At 54.9% G+C, this 16324-nt stretch overlaps 1 protein-coding gene across 1 annotated transcript; it reads right to left on the reverse strand.

Moving 5' to 3' along the window:
* Positions 1-413: 413 nt before the first annotated feature.
* Positions 414-15187, reverse strand: spef2 (sperm flagellar and cilia associated 2). Its single transcript, XM_084690037.1, is given in 36 exon segments — positions 414-547; positions 677-799; positions 929-1105; positions 1199-1369; positions 1461-1547; positions 1699-1881; positions 2211-2317; positions 2644-2885; positions 3044-3182; positions 3393-3443; positions 3708-3855; positions 4020-4146; positions 4431-4502; positions 4776-4918; positions 5387-5524; positions 5678-5816; positions 5910-6037; positions 6251-6357; positions 6467-6658; positions 6793-6947; positions 7062-7257; positions 7338-7621; positions 7735-7838; positions 8108-8196; positions 8535-8614; positions 8616-8761; positions 8967-9150; positions 10735-10922; positions 11529-11717; positions 12071-12287; positions 12577-12656; positions 12811-12951; positions 13037-13207; positions 14281-14533; positions 14758-14860; positions 15048-15187. Coding segments are annotated over 36 exon segments (5145 nt in total). The 5' UTR covers positions 15106-15187; the 3' UTR covers positions 414-514.
* Between the last annotated feature and the right edge of the window lie 1137 nt (positions 15188-16324).

Here is a 16324-nt window from a genome sequence, read left to right on the forward strand (position 1 = left end):
GGGGTAGGGTGGGGTGTGGTGGGGTGTGGTAGGGTGTGGTAGGGTGTGGTAGGGTGGGGTATGGTGTGGTAGGGTGTGGTAGGGCGTGGTAGGGTGGGGTGTGGTAGGGTGGGGTAGGGTGTGGTAGGATGGGGTGTGGTGGGGTGGGGTGTGGTAGGGTGTGGTAGGGTGGGGTAGGGTGGGTGTGGTAGGGTGGGGTGTGGTAGGGTGGGGTAGGGTGTGGTAGGATGGGGTAGGGGTGGGGTGTGGTAGGGTGGGGTAGGGTGTGGTATGGTGGGGTGTGGTAGGGTGGGGTAGGGTGGGGTAGGGTGTGGTAGGGTGGGGTGTGGTGGGGTGTGGTAGGGTGGGGTAGGGTGTGGTAGGGTGGGGTAGGGTGTGGTGGAGTGGGGTGTGGTAGGGTGGGGTAGGGTGTGGTAGGGTGGGGTGTGGTGGGGTAGGGTGGGGTAGGGTGTGGTAGGGTGGGGTAGGGTGCGGTGTCCTCCCACAGTCAGCATGTGAGAGGGTCTCCTGCTCTCTACTGCCCCCCCTGGAGCAGTCTAGGGATGTCCTGGAGGGGGGGGGGGAGGGAGAGTGGGAGATATTAAACCCGATTGGTCTCTGTGTGGGCGCCAGGGCAAGTGATTGGTCCTAAGATCAAAACACGCCGCCAGCCAATGGAATGGCGTGTGGTACTCACTATGAGCCGGTGCTGCGTGGCAGACTCCATGAGGTCCTGCAGCAGAGGATGATGGGAGAGGAGGGAGAAGGGAGCCTCAGCATCAGGCTGGACGCCCAGATCTCTGAACACCCTCACCAGCTCCTGGAGACAGGGGAGAGAGGAGAGGGGAACACACTGGAATCCTGCTAAGATAAACCTGCCTCATCCACATCTGCAGTCAGGATAAAAATAGAAAAGGGCTGCTGGATTGGGCTGCCTGGTGCTCCCTACCTCCCGGTGTTCTTCCTCAGGGCTGAGCAGACGGGGCTGGAAGCGGCTGTACCGCGCCGCGCGGCCTGCCCCGTGACACACCACCCTGAGCAGTGCCCCGATGGACACGCCCACCTCCCCCTCCTCCTCCTCTTCCTCCACTGCCTCGCTCACTTCTTCCTCCAGGCAAGGTACTGACTGCACACACACAGAGCCCAATAGTTACGAGGTGAATTTGATTTGCATCACCGTGCCACCCTGAGTGGGAGCCCCGATGGGGGTAGGGGTCACCTTGAGCAGCCTGGAGGAGGAGGGGTGGGGCAGGGCCCGGCCCAGCACCACGCTGAGCGCCCTGGTGAAGCCCTGGGCGGGGTCTGGGTGGGCTGACATGTACAGCAGCATCCTAACGTACTCCAGACGGGGAGGGGGGGAGGAGCTGTCCGAGAACAACCGGAAGAAGAACTGGGGAGGGGGGAGAAGAGAGAGGAGGGGGCAGGTCTGTCACTGCTGGTGGTGTGTGTGTGTGTAGGTGTGTGTATAGGTGTGTGTGTACCTTGTGCAGGTGGGCCAGGCGGTTGTAAGGTTCTGACTGGTCTTCAGGGGTGGGCAGGGAGCGCACAGCAGGGAACCACAGGTCAGTCTGACACACACACACACACACACACAGACACACACGTCACCATCAGACTGCTGGACGTATGTGTTGTGTGTCAGTCATGTTGTATGATAGCTATACTAGGCGTTAGCTACGTTGTGTGTTAGCCATGTTAGCCTGCAGTTCCTCTCCCCACCTGCAGGTAGCGTTCCTCCGTGACGTATCCCGTGCCCTGGGCGTCGGCCATCTTGAAGCGCTGCAGGGTGTCCAGGAGCTGGGCCAGCGAGGGGCGGGGCCAGGGCAGGGCGGAGCTTAGCAGGAACTGGCGCCAGTCCAGCATAGCGCTGTTCTGAGTTACCATGGAGACCAGCTCAGCTAGCTGGACACACACACACACACAGTTAGAAACACACAAGTTAGTTTTTCCACTGGAGACAGTTAGCATGGACATCATCTCAGCTCCCGTTCCTTATCTTGCTTTCACTGTTCACCTACACACACAGGTGAGGTGGAGGGGTACCTGGGGCTGGGACAGTAGCATGTGAGGGTGTGGAGGTGGAGGGGTACCTGGGGCTGGGACAGCAGCATGTGAGGGTGTGGAGGTGGAGGGGTACCTGGGGCTGGGACAGTAGCATGTGAGGGTGTGGAGGTGGAGGGGTACCTGGGGCTGGGACAGTAGCATGTGAGGGTGTGGAGGTGGAGGGGTACCTGGGGCTGGGACAGTAGCATCCAGGGTTCTGGCAGGGCGTCTCCTCCCAGGTCCAGACAGGAGAGGTCCTGGAGCACCTCAGAGAACTGCTCCCCAGACACCACACCTGGACGTGGAGAGGGGCGTGGGGAGGGAGAGGGGGGAGGGGGAGGGGGGAGGGAGAGGGGGAGGGAGAGGGAGAGGGGGGGAGGGAGAGGGGGGGGAGGGAGAGGGGGAGAGAGAGGGGGAGGGAGAGGGGGAGGGGGAGAGAGAGGGGGAGGGACGAGGGAGAGAGAGTAGCAGAGATTGTTTTTTTTACGTTTTTTTTATGCAGTAGTGTGTACTTGCAACGGGGTGTTTGTCTCAGAGTGTGTGTGTCTCAGAGAAAGACAGTTTGTGTGTGTCGGTGTGTGTGTGTATGTTCAGTGTGTGTGTGTGTGTGTGTGGTCTCACCGGAGGGTGCCACCTGCTGCAGCTGATGCAGCAGGGCGTGTAGCTGCCTCAGACTGAGGCTGCTGTCCAGGGGCTCCTCTAGGGGGGCCGGCTGGGGGGCCGGCTGGGGGGGCGGCGGGGGGCTGGGCACCACGCGCAGGTCTCCGTCCACCCAGAAGTCTGTGTTCTCCAGCACCAGCTCGTTAGGCAGTGTCGAGCCCACCTCGATCTGGTGACGGACCACCTCTGCCAGATGGTCGATGCTGGGAGGCACACACACACACACAGACACATACACACAGACACACACACACACAGACACACACACACACACACACACAGACACAAACACACATGTAAGCACACACACACACAAAACCACACTAAGCTGTGGTTTTCAGCGGCCCCTGGCCGCGCCCACCTGGTCATCTCAGACAGGAAGCGGGCTCCCAGCCAATCCTCCATTGCCTTGAAGGCTTGCTCCGCCCCCTTCTGCAGGCGCCGTAGGACCACGAGACCACACGCACGAATCAGATCCACACGCACCTTCACTGCTGCTTCTGAGAGACAGAGAGAGGTAGAGACAGAGACAGAGGGAGAGAGAGACAAAGACAGTGATGGAGTCGGCAATAGAGACCTTAAGAGAACAGAATATTTTATATTTCAGCCTCCCAGTCAAGACAGACGAAGGAGAGACACAGAGAGAGAGGCAGAGAAAAACAGGTGGGTAGAGGCAGGTGGAGGCAGGGAGAGGTAGAGGCAGCGTGTACCTTCGTGTTGCAGTGCGGCCGCGTACTCTTGTCTGATCCTGGCCCTCAGCGCTAGTCGTAGCATCACCTCCGACTCCCCCTTCAACGGGGGGGGAGGGGGGGGCTGGGCTCCTCTACCGGGGAGGGGGGGCCTGGGGGAGGAGAGGAGGAGAGGAGAGAGGAAGGACGAGAGGAGAGAGGAAGGAGGAGAGGATCTCCAGTTACACATATACAGGACAGAGGCTCCTGAAGTGAATAGAACACCTCCACCAGCACCCCCAACCTCCACCTCCAGCAGCACCTCCACCAGGGTGGTGGTTGTCACTCATCCTCTACCTTTCTTCTTCCCTGTCTTCTTCTTGTCCTTGTCTGCGTCTGGCAGGAGGGCAGAGGCCTGGGACGGCCTCAGGAGTCTCTCTCTCTCCTGCTGCCTCTGCACCTCCTCTCCCTCCTCCGCCTCGCGCTGCTGTGCCTCCACACACACCTGCTCTCTCACACACCACACGCACACCACACACACCACACACACACCACACACACACACCACCATACATACACACACACATGAGCCAGCATTTAAAAATGTAGAATTCATGTCACCACCCAGCACCAAGCACCACCCCCTCCACGCGTAGAGAGAGAGCGTACGATGTTGTTGATGGCTGCGAGGGCGGTGCTGTAGATGTGCTGCAGGGTCTTGTCTTCAGGGTCGGGGGCGTTCCTTTGCCTGGATGAGCTCTCTGTAGAGAGGGGCCTCCGGGAGATCAGGGGCACCCTGGGGCAGCACGGGGTCAAAGGGCATCACACACACACCAGGAAATACACTTGACTGGTACTGTATGTCGCTAGTCACTCAATCCCTGTCTTTATCTCCCGCCCTCCCTCTCTCTGTGTCTCTCTGTGTCTCTCTCTCTGTGTCTCTCTCTCTGTGTCTCTCTGTGTCTCTCTCTCTGTGTCTCTCTGTGTCTCTCTCTCTGTGTCTCTCTGTGTCTCTCTCTCTGTGTCTCTCTGTGTCTCTCTCTCTGTGTCTCTCTCTCTGTGTCTCTCTCTCCTCCTTACACTTGTGTCTTCTTCTTCTCCTCTCCTTCGTGCTCCTTCTTGCTCCCGGCGCTCTTGGAGCCTCTCTCAGCGCTGCAGACAGACAGACAGACAGACAGGCAGACAGGCAGACAGACAGACAGACAGACAGACAGGCAGACAGGCAGACAGACGGGCAGACGGGCAGACGGGCAGACGGGCAGACGGGCAGACGGGCAGACGGGCAGACAGACAGGCAAACAGACAGGCAGACAGGCAGACAGACAAACAGGCAGACGGGCAGACAGACAACCAGACAAGACATCGTCACAATCATCCAACCCATGTTCACTACTAGAACCTAAAAGCCCTCCCCTCCTGCAGCACCTGTCTGCCTCTTCCAGCTCAGTCAGGTCCAGCAGGGGGAGGCAGGTGAAGTGTGGCCCAGTGTCGGGCAGCACGTCTTGGTACATGCCAGCGTAGTAGTCCCTGAGCAGGAACACAGAGTCCTGGAACCTGTCCACCTCCACCTGCAGGGCAGCACAGAGTGATCATGGGATCTCATGCAGCAGAGAGTGATCACGTGATCTCATGCAGCAGAGAGTGATCACGTGATCTCATGCAGCAGAGAGTGATCACGTGATCTCTTGCAGCAGAGAGTGATCATGGGATCTCTTGCAGCAGAGAGTGATCACGTGATCTCATGCAGCAGAGTGATCACGTGATCTCATGCAGCAGAGAGTGATCACGTGATCTCATGCAGCAAAGAGTGATCACCCGATCTCATGTAGCAGAGAGTGATCACGTGATCTCATGCAGCAGAGAGTGATCATGTGATCGCATCTCAAACTCTCCACCACCGAGCTAGACTTGCCCCCAAACATTCAAACAATATAACAGCAAATGACCAAAACCATGATAATTAATAACCATCAAATATAAAATAAACCCAATTCAGCAGGTGTGGTTTTCTGGTTCAAAGAGGGTGGTTTTCTCACCTGCATCAGGGTGGAGTAGTGATTGATCAGGATGCCCGTGTGGTCGTCAAGCCAACCGTCGCCCATGACGACCGCCCTCTCCTGCCCCGCCTCCTCCCGGCGGCGGTCACAGATGTCCCACAGGCGCTCCCGGAGATCCTGCAAGCGGATTGGACGAGGGGGCTGTCAATCCCAGGAGTTGTTTGACGTGGCGATGAGGATGAGTACAGTGTGTGTGTCTGTGTTTGTGTGTGCGTATCTGCCTGTGTGTGTGTGTGTGTGTGTGTGTGTGTGTGTGTGTGTGTGTGTTACGTCGAGGCGCTGGTGCAGCTCAGCCTTGGTCTCCTCGTCGGGTCTCATATCGTCAGGAAGGCTGTTGAAGTCCTGCTGCCACTGGCTCACAAACTCCTGCTTCAAGTCTGGACGACACAGGAACTGCTTGTACTCCTCTCTACACACACACACACACACACACACACACACAGTTACCATAGCCTCAACGCTAGTGTGTAACTCCTGCATTGTGTGTGTGTGTGCTCCAGACCTGATGTTGAACAGGTGGTGGATGATGAGGATGCGTTCTCTCCGCAAGTTCTGCATCACGGTCTTGATGTTGGACACGTACGCCTCACACACGTTCTCCCAGTGGGGAACCAGGAAGTGGGGGGTCTCCTGAGAGGAACAAGGTTAGCTGGGGGAGGGGGTGCTACAGCGCCACCCTGTGGACAGTACAGGACATCACTGTATGCTGACGGGACATAGAGAAGGACGTATGTAGATGGTGCCAGAGGTGAGAGAGAGAGAGAGAGATAAGAGAGGAGATGGAGATAATGTCTTTCAGAGATACAAGTCTCAAATCGCTCAGAACAGTCTGGTTCCTGTCACCTTTGGAAGGGGTTCGTCTACGTAGACCCAGTCAGCAGAGCTGGGGGGCTCCGAGGGGCTGGCCTTACCCCCACAGGAACTCGTCACGGACAACTTCCTTGCACCTCCTATTGGCCGGGAGAGATGTCAATCAAATCTCCTACTAGCAGACAGAGCAGCTAACCAGGTTGGTGCTGGTGAAGCTAGCAGCAGGTTGGTGTAGTGTCGGGGTCAGACCTTTGGGGGAACGTGAGGTGGATTTCTTCACGGCCACCGTGGATTCGCTCGGCTCTGTAGCGCCCTCCTGTGGCTGGGGGTGTAGTTGCAGCTGGGTGGAGGAGCCGTCGAGCAGACCCTCCTGGGGCTGGGGGTGGAGCTGGGGGGAGGAGGCAGCTGAAGCCTTCTCACCATCCAACTTCACCTCCTCCACTGGTGGTTGGTGATCCATAATCATAATGATGTTATAATTACCAATCCATAATCCTAATGCCCTTAACTCACAAAGCTGTGTTCACATACAAACAAGAGTCAGAGTTGATGACCTCACGAGGTAAACATCGTACCGTTCTCTGGTTGGGTCAGGGGTTTGAACAGCACAGCTTCCACCCTCCTAAAGAGCTCCTCCTTCTCAAGCTCGGCGTCGATACGGACCAGAATGCTTTGCTTCCCAGAGAACCACTTCTCCAGCTTGGGCCAGGTGTCCTGGAAGGATGTGATCCTGGAGGGCAGGTGGGGAAAGGTCGGGTCCGGTGATATTGTGCACGGTGTCTGTCTGGAAGGTTTTGAGTGGATGTGTGATACAGTACTCTGCGTTAGGTTTCTTGCTGCCCACCTGTGTTGAATCTGCTTTTTCTCCAGGCTCTTGTCCCTGATGGTGAGGGCCTGGGACTGGGCCTGGGCCTGGGCCTGGGACTGGTGCTCAGCCTGGGCCTGGGGCTCAGCCTGGGACTGGATTTGGGCCTGTCTGGGGCTCTCAGCAGGGTCTCTAGGGGCATCCCCTTCCAGGCGATCCCTGCTCTCCTCCTCACCTACAGAAACACCACCTCAGTCTCCGCCCAACACATTCACACTCACACAGCCAGAAACATCGCTCACAGCTGCCACCTACAGGCCTGCCTGGCGGCGCGCTTCAGGATCTGGTCGTCCGAGACGTCCAATAGCAGCACCAAGTCCAGGACGGGGGCGGGAGGAGGCGGGTCTTTGGGTGCGTTGGGTTCGAGCACCAGGCTGGGGGTTTTCTTCTTCTTCTTCTTGTCCTTGTCCGGAGAGTCTGCTCCACCCAGGGCTGCTCCGCCCAGGGCTGCTCCGCCCAGGGCCGCCTCCAGCAGCCTGGCCTGGGCCACGCTGACCGGCACCCCATCCAGGACCCAGCCCACGTCCACTGGCACCCTCCTGAACACACAACAAATGTTTAGTCTCATCTGAGGGTTTAGCTTGGTTATGCTATGCTATGCTATGCTATGCTATGGTTTCTGGGTGAGTTTGGATCGACAGCCAGGCCGTACTTGATGGCATGTGCTACGATGTCAATGAGGAGCTCGTCAGGGATGGCTTTGCCCTTCCTCAGGACCTGTTCCACTGCCCCGCCCTGCTGGGCCAACGCCGACAACTGGGGGATGGGAGGGGGTAGAAATTGAACATTTTTAAATTTGTATTTATATACTCTAATTCAGTCTGTCTTCAGAGAAGTCCTTCTTTCCATCTATCTATCAATGAATAATATGTTATGTCTATTAATCTCTTTTCCTTTCTATTTTTCTTTAATTCTTTCATCAGCTTGTTAGCTCATCCATCCATCTTCTTTCATCCATCCATTAATCCATCCATCCCTTTTTTCTTTCATCCATCCACAGGTGTTGCAGGAGACATTGTTCCGACCTCACTTCCTGTCTGCATCTCGCCAGTTTGATACGCCATAAGAGCTTCTTGCACCAGATTGTTGGCCGACAGGATATGGACGCCATGGACTAGAGGTCAAAGGTCAGAGAAGGGGGCAGTAATGGAACAGATCAGCAGAATAGAACCATATTGTTCACCCTAGGGAGACAAGTGTGTGGTGTATGATAGATGGAAGATCACATGTATAACTAGATTTACAGAACCAGACTGTTTAGTAATCTATTGTGTTTTGAAATGAGGAATGTTGGATGAATGGAGTGATACATTTCCGTGTCATTGTATATGAATCCAACCAGAAACAGAACCAGCATAGACCAAGCCTGTGTGGTCCTTTTCCACAAAGAATCTTAATCCCCCCCACGCTGGATTTAATCCTAATCTGTGTCGGTGAATCCGTGGTGTTTACCTTGAGAGATGCGTTTCAGACAGGTGGTCTTCCCGGAGAACAGCTTCCCCAGAACACAGGCTCTGAGGTGGTGGCGGGGGGCGCAGGGGGGGGGGCGGGGCGGGGGGGGTGGGCGGGCACACCATGCTGGTCAGCCGCATGACCACATGACCCAGGATGTTGTTGTTGGGGGGCGGGGCCTTGGGCTCCCCGGCAACCTCGGGCCACGCCCACTCCCCTGTCATGGTCTGGTGGACGAGGTGAACAATACAAATGTCACTATTTATTATCTTTCACTATATAACTATTACATACATTTTTTCGCCTACAATTTTTTCCGGTACATTTTTTGGGCCTCAAATTTTACAGACCTGAATTTCACCGTTCTAATTTGAACAGGATGAATTTTAGAACCTTAAATTTATGGATCAGATGTAGTTTTGTCCTTCAGACCGTGTACTCATCGTAGTCCTGCTGGTTGAGGATGTGGATCCTCTCCATCTCCAGCAGCAGCTGTGGGCTGGGGTCAGAGGTCATCGGGGGGTCACAGGTGGTCAGGTCCTGGGTGACTGGGTAGAGAGGCTTCCCACAGAACAGCAGCTCCTTCCACTCACACATCAGTTTGGCTGGGATCAGACTGGGGGCACACACACACACACACACACATTTACAACTGGGAAGACACAGCACACGTGATAGCACCCACTCCAGCAGACTGATTGAGAACTAGGTCAGCATTTAATGTGCTGATTACCGGGGTTCAAATAGGCCTACATAAATACCACCCATGACTTGATTATAATGGTGATGGGTGATTAATATTGAAGTAGTGACAAGGGGATTTCTATGGCGTAACTCCCTCCTCCATGTTAGAAAAAATAGCTGGTGTTCTGGTGAACTGTATTTTCCAGGTGTTTTATTTTTGGAATGATCATTATGCTTTGTTTTTTCTCAGGAGACAAACCAGACATAATTGGTGTTATGCTTATTTTATTTAACACACTTGGTTAATCAGGATTGGGATATCCCATCAATGAACCCCCCAACAAACCTGGCAACCCCCACCCAACCTGGCAATCACAACGCCTAGCAGAGCTAAACAGGGATACGTATTAACATTCACACTCGGATGAAGGCTTAACTTTGACATGTCAATGTTTCCAAATATTGAGGACTTTATTAAATGATTCTGTTAAATAATCCTCAGAACATTTTCAGCTCACCTCTGAAAACATCCATGACCACATGTCATATTGAATTGAGTTAATGTAATATCAATAAATACACAATTGAATAAATATACGGAGATAGAGACAGAGACAGGGTGAGAGAGAGACAGGGTGAGAGAGAGACAGGGTGAGAGAGACAGGGTGAGAGAGAGACAGGGTGATAGAGAGACAGGGTGAGAGAGACAGGGTGAGAGAGACAGGGTATGAGAGAGACAGGGTGATAGAGAGACAGGGTGAGAGAGACAGGGTGATAGAGAGACAGGGTGAGAGAGAGACAGGGTGATAGAGAGACAGGGTGAGAGAGACAGGGTGAGAGAGACAGGGTGAGAGAGACAGGGTGATAGAGAGACAGGGTGATAGAGAGACAGGGTGAGAGAGACAGGGTGAGAGAGAGACAGGGTGATAGAGAGACAGGGTGAGAGAGACAGGGTGAGAGAGAGACAGGGTGATAGAGAGAGAGGGTGAGAGAGACAGGGTGATAGAGAGACAGGGTGAGAGAGACAGGGTGAGAGAGACAGGGTGATAGAGAGACAGGGTGATAGAGAGACAGGGTGAGAGAGACAGGGTGAGAGAGAGACAGGGTGAGAGAGACAGGGTGAGAGAGGGTGAGAGAGAGACAGGGTGATAGAGAGACAGGGTGAGAGAGACAGGGTGAGAGAGACAGGGTGAGAGAGAGACAGGGTGAGAGAGAGACGGGGAGAGGAACAGGGAGAGAGAGACAGGGTGAGAGAGAGACAGGGTAAGAGAGACAGGGTGATAGAGAGACAGGGAGAGAGAGACGGGGAGAGAGAGACAGGGTGAGAGAGAGACAGGGTGATAGAGAGACAGGGTGAGAGAGAGACGGGGAGAGGAACAGGGAGAGAGAGACAGGGTGAGAGAGAGACAGGGTAAGAGAGACAGGGTGATAGAGAGACAGGGAGAGAGAGACGGGGAGAGAGAGACAGGGTGAGAGAGAGACAGGGTGATAGAGAGACAGGGTGAGAGAGACGTACTTTCCCGTGAGGAGACGGTACTCGCCAACCTTGGTTGCCAGGTCCACAACCTGCTGCAGCACTTCCTGGCAGATGACAAAGTGCTTCCTGTAGCGTGACTCCGCCCTCTGGGCTGCCATCCTATCGTAGAGCTCGATCTCCCTGCGGTTCTCCTCAGCGTAGTCCAGAACAGCCTGCCTGGCCAGGGCCTAGCCCCGCAGCACAGCACACACTCAGAACGGTTCTAGGTTCTAAGCAACTCATCTTTAATTACAATGTGTCCACAGAACCTTTCATCCAAAGCGATGGACAGAGGGAGGAAACGAACTTGCGACTTACATCTCCAGTCAAATTCTCTAACCACTGAGCTACTCCCACCCCTGAAACAATCTCAGACAATCACAGGAGACTACAGGACACAACAGTGGAACACAACTTGACATGGCTGGATTTCACCAGAATAGGTTGAGGAATATATGCTCAAGTCATGTATCTATATCCTGGTTACGACAGTGGACCATGGGACTTACACAGTTTCTACCTGTAGAACTCAGATCCTGGGCTAGGTAAGACCTTCTACCTCCTCACTGAGGGAAGCTAAACTACACCAGAGACTTTCCTACCTTCTCTCTAGCTCCCCCTGGTGGACATGAAGTTCTACTCTCTGTCTATGTTTTCTATATCTCCACCTCCCTGCCCTGTTCCTCTAAGACAACAACCTTCCCTCCAGTGACCCGGGAGGTTTTCTGACTCCCTAGCTCCCCCTAGGGGTGGGCAGGCTTGTTCCTGGTGGTCCTGGTCCTGGTGTGTCTCACCGCCTCCCTCTCCAGAGCCTCCTGGAAGTCCCTCTCCCTCTGCTCCTGGTGCTGCTGCTCGCGGAACACGCGGTTCTGCCGCAGAACCTCCTTCTGGGAGCGCAGCTGCATGAGCTGCACCGCCAGGCGGCGCTCCTGCTGGGACTGGCGCATCAGACGCTCCACCAGCTGCTCCTCACGCAGCGCCTCCTGGTGGAGGGAGGAGGAACAGCAGGACGGGAGAGGAGAGGGGAGAGTGAGAGAAAAGAGATAACGAGAAATCAAGTGAAAGCAGAGAGAAGAGGCCAGAAGAAGAGGTGGATGTGGAGTCAGGAGGGTGGAGCAGGAGGGTGGAGCAGGAGGGTGGAGGTGGAGGCAGGAGGGTGGAGCAGGAGGGTGGAAGTGGAGGCAGGAGGGTGGAGCAGGAGGGTGGATGTGGGGGTAGGAGGGTGGAGCAGGAGGGTGGAGCAGGAGGGTGGAGGTGGAGGCAGGAGGGTGGAGCAGGAGGGTGGATGTGGGGGTAGGAGGGTGGAGCAGGAGGGTGGAGGGTGGAGGCAGGGTACCTCCTGGGCCTCGTGAGCACTCAGCTGTTCCACCAGGACCTTGCGGCGTCTCCTCTCCCTCTGCTGCCGTGCTGACGCATCCTCCTCCAGCCTCTGCCGGATCTCCTGGATATACTGGCTAGTGGCCTGGGTCGCGAGCCCCACCGAGGGCCTGCCTGCCTGGGACTGCTGCCCTCCGCCTGCACCCTCCCTGGAGAGGAGGAACTGCTGCTGGGGGCTGGGGAGGGGAGAGAGGGGGAGGGAGGGGGGAGAAAGGGGGAGGGAGAGAGGGGGACGGAGGGGGAGAGAGGGGGAAGGAGGGGGGAGAGAGGGGGACAGAGAGGGAGGAAGGGGGAGAGAGGGAGACAGAGGGGGAGAGAGGGGGAGAGAGGGGAGAGAGGGGGGAGAGAGGGGGGAGAGAGGGGCCATTTGAGGTTAATGTCGCTTTGGAGAAATGTTCTGGGGTGGGGTTGGAGAGGGGGTCATGGTGAGGGTGTTGGGGATCATGGTGATGGTGTTGGGGGTACCTTAAAGAGGAAGTGGCGCCTCTCGCAGGGGAGAGCTTCTTCCTGTTCTTCTCAAACTGGGCAATCTCCATCTGGACCTTCTGCAAAGAGAACCGCCGTGGTACTCAGTCACAACCTTCTGAAGGGTTTAGGAGCTGGGTCTGAACAACCCGGAAGCATGTGTTTAGGTCGAGGGGCCTCCTGTCTCTGACCCTGACCCCTGACCCCTAACCTCCTGACCCCTGACCTCCTCACCTGGGCCTCCTGCCTCCGGCGTTGCTTCTGGCGTTTCTCCTGGGCTTTCAGGGAGAGGCTGGGAGGAGGTCGTGGGATCTGGACCACGGCCGTCTGGATACGAGACATGATCTCCATCTGCCTCCGGCGAGCCAGGCGATGCTGCAAACACACAGGTTCAGTACAGGTGAGAGGGGCTCTGTGTGTGTGTGTGTGAGCGTGTGTGTGTGAGCGTGTGTGTGTGTACCTTCTCAATGTCCTGCAGTCTGGTTTCCTCCTGAATCGCCTGGCGTTTCTGCTCGTCCACCAGCTGTGAGGCTAGCGAGCGGTCATACATCTCTAGCCCTTGCTGTTCGTACTGCAGAGCAATCTTCTGCAGCTTCAGGTCCGCCTCTCTCTTCACCACTGTCTTCAGACGCTGTGTGGACACAGGACGCACTGCCTCAGCCTCACACTGCCTCAGCCTCACACTGCCTCAGCCTCACACTCCACACTGCCTCAGCCTCACACTGGCTCAGCCTCACACTGCCTCAGCCTCACACTGGCTCAGCCTCACACTGCCTCAGCCTTACACTGGCTCAGCCTCACACTGGCTCAGCCTCACACTCCACACTGCCTCAGCCTCACACTGGCTCAGCCTCACACTCCACACTGCCTCAGCCTCACACTGCCTCAGCCTCACACTGGCTCAGCCTCACACTGCCTCAGCCTCACACTGGCTCAGCCTCACACTGGCTCAGCCTCACACTGCCTCAGCCTCACACTCCACACACTCTGGTTCTATTAAACTTAGCCTTGACTTAAGTTACCCTTGATCAAAAATATTTGTATATATCTTTGTTCACTCAAAGCTTTACGAGGGCTCTCCCCCCTTCTCCCCTCCTCCAGCCCCCTGGGTAGTCAGTCCCCCTCCCCTCCCCTCCTCCACCCCCTGGGTAGTCAGTCCCCCTCCCCTCCTCCAGCCCCCTGGGTAGTCAGTCCCCCTCCCCTCCTCCAGCCCCCTGGGTAGTCAGTCCCCCTCCCCTCCTCCACCCCCTGGGTAGTCAGTCCCCCCTCCCCTCCTCCAGCCCCCTGGGTAGTCAGTCCCCCTCCCCTCCTCCACCCCCTGGGTAGTCAGTCCCCCTCCCCTCCTCCACCCCCTGGGTAGTCAGTCCCCCTTCCCTCCTCCACCCCCTGGGTAGTCAGTCCCCCTCCCCTCCTCCACCCCCTGGGTAGTCAGTCCCCCTCCCCTCCCCTCCTCCACCCCCTGGGTAGTCAGTCCCCATCCCCTCCTCCACCCCCTGGGTAGTCAGTCCCCCTCCCCTCCCCTCCTCCACCCCCTGGGTAGTCAGTCCCCCTCCCCTCCTCCACCCCCTGGGTAGTCAGTCCCCCTCCCATCCCCTCCTCCACCCCCTGGGTAGTCAGTCCCATCCCCTCCTCCACCCCCTGGGTAGTCAGTCCCCCTCCCCTCCCCTCCTCCACCCCCTGGGTAGTCAGTCCCATCCCCCTCACCTCAGAGTAGATAGCGGCCTCCACGCGGTGCAGCACTCCGGTGGCGGCGGGGCGCATGGTTTCCATGGCGGTGCCGGTGACCCCGCTCTTCTTCTTCTTCTGCAGCAGGATGTAGAGCTGGTAGAGCAGCTGTGTGGCCGCACCGCGCCGCTCCTGCATCACCGCCCGGGCCACCGTGAGGTCAAAGGGCACGCCGAGGAGCTGCAGGGTGGGCTCTACGCGGGTGAAGTTGTTCAGCTTGGAGGTTGCGGTGCTGGAGTCCGGTGTGTGTGTGTGTGTGTGTTGGAGGGGACAAGAGGTGGGGTACAATGTATTTATGTTATATCTGACTGTCTAAAACCTTTGCTGTAAAGTAGGTTGATTACATAGTTAAGTGGATTTGAGACAGTTTTACGACCTTCTGTTATCTTGGCTTAGATATCTTTACTCTATAAGGAAAGTTTAAATTGATTTTGATTGATTGATCTGATGAACTACCTGCTCTTTAGGAACTGATCGAAATCCTCCTGCAGCTTATATTTGTGCAGCACCTCTCCGATAAGATAGCCATTGGCAAAGTCCCTGGAAATGGATCTTGGTTCTGCAAAGAAACAAATCGTCATTTACAGTAATCTATTAAACTTCAGAAGACAGTGAAAACACACTTAGGCCAAATCTACGATGGTGGTAAGTCTGTGTCAATAATAATGCAATTGTGACCCATTGATTGTCCATTACAGACTTGCTAACTAGCTAGACTGGGTTAGACAAACCGGCAACCCACTCACCGATGGATTTTGACAGCCGCAGTTCTGAATTCAACCATCTGCATAATATATCCGACATATTTAATCTTCTTATTCCGTTCTGTATATCAAAATAATATCAAACTACACATAGCAGATGTAGTACACTAGTAGCTAATCGTAAATGACTCTTTTTCTCGCTAATAATGGTTAAAAACAGATCAACATCCAAGGGCAACAAAGTCGGAGATCCCGTCGGAGCACCGTTGCCATGGTGACGTGTCAACTAAGGGAAGGTGGAGGAGGAGTACGGTTTTATTATACAAGATTTCAAGTTTCTAGTTGCTGTTTTTCTACCTACTTTATCCTGAGGGGAGATATGACTACTTAGAAGTTTTCGTCTCGGGGGGACGTTGGTCTTTGCATGTTATTCTTACAGTTCGAAAGGCTACTGTACAGTTAGACTACCTTTCATGGCAGAACGGCATAGGCCGTATGCCATATTAAATGTGTATTAGTCAAATTGTATTGTATTAAAACCTGTCTTTCTCGTAAGTGGCCTGGATATAGCTATATTTTCTGTTACTGTTACCCTGTGTCCACTACAGCGCGATAATGTTCACCATACGTTGATTACGCTGCTAAGTTTCGCTATGTTAAACACTATGCTAAAAGTTCAACCTGTTATTCAAATAAATGCAATGCATCCTCCAACCAGCCATAGCGATAACTCCTAGGCTACACTTGAAAGAGGGTCCTGAGGAGAGAGTTCCGGTTTGAGGGGTCTGAGCAGAGAGGAAAATATAGATGTTCAGAGCTTCTTGGTGGTCAGATGAAGGATCGTCTTCTGGCTGTCTGATAATTCCTTATTTGTGAAAACTTACATGGCAATAAAAACTTATTATGTTTCTGAATTTCAGTTACTACAATGAAATCACCGAAATGAGCATAAAAACTATGAAAAAAAACCCCGTTCCATAAGGCTGCGCGTTTCCATCGCCATCTGGTTGTTTACTGTGAGAACTGCACTTGTAATGCTCCCTTTAACCCACTAGATGGCGGTATAGAAGCGCAGCCCAATGGCGCTGTCGAAACAGTACCCCCTACTCCCTTAAAACCTGTTCCATAGGGATGCGCTTTACCATTGTCATCTGGTGGTTTACAATGAGAACTGCACTTGTAATGCGCACATTAAACCGTTAGATGGCGGTATTGAAGCGCAGCCCAATGGTGGCTTTTGAATAGTACCCATTTAAAAACTGCTTCCATAGCGCTGTTAAATCCATATGTCAATTTTCAAGAGATGAATTCAAAACCAA

This window comes from Hypomesus nipponensis, chromosome 24 (assembly GCF_054491055.1).
Source record: "Hypomesus nipponensis isolate SF chromosome 24, ASM5449105v1, whole genome shotgun sequence".
Taxonomy (NCBI): Eukaryota; Metazoa; Chordata; class Actinopteri; order Osmeriformes; family Osmeridae; genus Hypomesus; species Hypomesus nipponensis.